The 3,097-nt window shown below is 39.9% G+C and overlaps 1 protein-coding gene across 1 annotated transcript; it reads left to right on the forward strand.

The window, feature by feature from the left end:
* The first annotated feature begins 517 nt into the window (after window positions 1-517).
* LOC131912630 (NADH dehydrogenase [ubiquinone] 1 alpha subcomplex subunit 3-like) lies at window positions 518-839 on the forward strand. Its single transcript, XM_059264944.1, has one exon. It carries the CDS (start codon window positions 521-523, stop codon window positions 773-775), a length of 255 nt encoding a protein of 84 aa, XP_059120927.1. The 5' UTR covers window positions 518-520; the 3' UTR covers window positions 776-839.
* Window positions 840-3,097: the final 2,258 nt, after the last annotated feature.

Raw genomic sequence — 3,097 nt, forward strand, 5'->3', positions numbered from 1 at the left:
AAATCCAAGAACACATCAAAAAAATCACACACCATGATCAAGTAGGCTTCATCTCAGAGATGTATGGATGGTTCAACATAGGAAAATCTGTCAATGTAATACACCATATAAACAAACTGAAAGAGAAAAAAACCGCATGATCATCTCATTAGATACTGAAAAAGCCTTCAACAAAATCCAACATCCCTTCAGGATAAAGGTCTTATAGAGATCAGGAATATAAGGCACATACCTAAACATAATAAAGGCAATTTACAGCAAGCTGACAGCCAACATCACATTAAATGGAGAGAAACTCAAAGCAATTCCACTAAAATCAGGAACAAGATAAGGCTGCCCACTCTCTCGTATCTTTTCAATATAGCATTCCAAATTCTCCTGCTCTTGACTCCTAAATGCTGAGGTTACACTCATGTGCCAGCATGTCTAGCTCTGCTAAAGGGTTTTCAAATGCCTAGGTCAGGCAAAGAAACTGAAACCACACAAAGAGTATGTTTAAAAGGCAGAGCAGAAGACCAAGATGGCCGCGAGAATATCCGCCTTCCTTAAGAATGCCTGGGCGAACCAGCCGGTGCTAGTGGTGTCCTTCTCTATCTGGGGTCTCGCTATAATTATGCCCATAATCAGCCCCTATACCAAGTATGCTGGCATGATCAACAGAGTCACACCCTACACCTACCCAGTGCCTGTACGAGATAATGGGAACATGCCGGATGTGCCCAGCCACCCCCAGGACCCTCAGGGCCCAAGTCTGGAATGGCTGAAGAACCTGTGAATACTCCTGCTGATGGAAGAGGCCCCCTTCCCTGTTGCCCCCAATAAAAATGTGAAAACCAAAAAAAAAAAAAAAAAGGCAGAGCAGTGCTTGCCTTTAAAATATAGCATAAAGTGTACTTTAAAATAAGGCCACTTTTGTTTCTCATAAATTAGCATGCCTTTTGCTTTAGAAATTTCGTTTATTATGGGCTTAGACTATTTATTTCTGTGACTGTCAAGAAACAAAAAAGGGAAACTTGATAAGAATGATGGTTGATGAATCACTCTTATCTCAGTCAACTTCTGCTGTGCAATACAAAGAACAGAATTCCTTGTTTCTGGCTTTGAGTCATTCTTCTGACAAGATGACGAAGCTCTGTCTGCTCAGACATTCATTCTCTTTCTGAAGTTAATCTGTATTTATTCTCCAGTCTAAAAAAAATCTTTGATATAAACACCAAAAACAAACAAACAAAAAAGACTGTCAGTCTAATGAGCCCTTCTTTCAAGATTTTAAAGAAAGGTAGATTACCATGGACAGTTGTTTTATAGATAGGTTTACTGATCTAAATGGAAAAAGAATGATTGCTAAACTCACTTTCCTCAGAACACAGTGTCACTAAATCTCAGAACATGGAGCAAATCTCAGAAAAAATTACTCATTTTCTTATCTATACCATATACTGTATATTGTAACTAGCCATTATTTACTGTGGTCCCAGCAGGAAGTATGTATTTCTCCATACTTCTTTTTGTGTGGCTTCTCCAGCTCCTGTATGTACTCATGATTGTTCAGAGGAGATTGGGGGACTGACAGTGTGTGTCTCAGGTTTGCTGGCTTTATTTGAGCTACTTCATCAAGAATCTTTTCAATCTTAGATGCCTCAAAGGAGACATCTGTCCTCCTCTCTCCTCTGAACAGATTGCCATTACCTTAAAATCATTTTATGCATATTCTGGTCTAGCAAATATAAGGCTTACCCTCTTGGTGCCATGCTTGACTGAGAAAGGCATGTATAACAGAAATAAGAAAAGGCCACCTAGGAATTTTTGAAATTCATTATCATAGATTTCTCATTGACTGGAAAAAATATCTCAAAACCACAGTAAAAAACTGAAGTGTGTCCATTATATTATCCATGGACAGGAACTAGTTATGGGAAAATGTAAGTGATCTTGGCATTGCTTTCACATTGCAAACACGTATGCAAAGCATACCTTTCATGAAGAGCCGAGGGTGGGGATGGATATGATCTTGATGGACACAATAGAACCTTCAAAGAGGATGAGATAGAGAGGGATGTTGTTGGAGTTTTCCTGGTCCTGCCTGGCCCATAGTCAGGACAAATCTCTTTCACCTGCCAGTCCCACAGCTGCTCAGACCCAACCAAGTAAACATACAGAGACTTATATTGCTTACAAACTGTATGACCATAGCAGGCTTCTTGTTATCTAGTTCATCTATCTTAAATTAACTCATTTCTGTAGCTGGAGAGTTTTCTCTCCAGGTCCCACCAAACCCCAGCCATCCGACAGCCCACTTATAAAATAAACACACAGATGCTTATATTATTTAAACTGGCCTAATGGCTCAGGCTTCTAGCTATCTAGTTCTTTCATCTTAAATTAATCCATTTCTGTAAATCTGTACCTTGCCACGTGGCTTGTGGCTTACCGGCGTCTTCACATGCTGCTTGTCATGGTGACTGGCAGTGTCTCCCTTCCCTTCCTGTTTCCTCAATTCTCCTCTCTGTTAGTCCCGCCTATACTTCCTGCCTGGCCACTGGACAATCAGTGTTTTATTTATTGACCAATCAGAGCAATTTGACATACAGACCTTCCCACAGCACATTTCTATAAATCTATACCTTGCCACATGCCTTGTGGCTCACCGGCATCTTCACATGTTGCTTGTCCTGGCGGTGGCTGGCAGTGTCTCCCCTTCAGCTTTCCTGTTACCAGAATTCTCTTCTCTGCTTGTTCTGCCTATACTTCCTGCTTGGCTACTGGCCAATCAGCATTTTATTTATGCAGAGCAATATCCACAGCAGAGGGATGTGTTTAGAATATTTGAGATAAATAGCTTGATAACATTGATGTGACACCTACACATTCTCTCTAGAGCTAAAACAATACAAAGATCATATTCTATTATATTTAGATGTCAAAATGATGCTCAACATCACAAAAATGCAAAACAAACCCACAATAAGATACCATATCACAATCAGTATGAGAGCCGTTATTAAAAGCAAAACATAAAACGGCAATTGTTGACAATGTAGTGAGCAGCTAGATAAAAGGGAAGAAGGGTAGAAAGTAAATAAAGAATGTGCTTAAG

Source organism: Peromyscus eremicus, chromosome 6 (genome assembly GCF_949786415.1).
Source record: "Peromyscus eremicus chromosome 6, PerEre_H2_v1, whole genome shotgun sequence".
In the NCBI taxonomy this organism is placed as follows: domain Eukaryota; kingdom Metazoa; phylum Chordata; class Mammalia; order Rodentia; family Cricetidae; genus Peromyscus; species Peromyscus eremicus.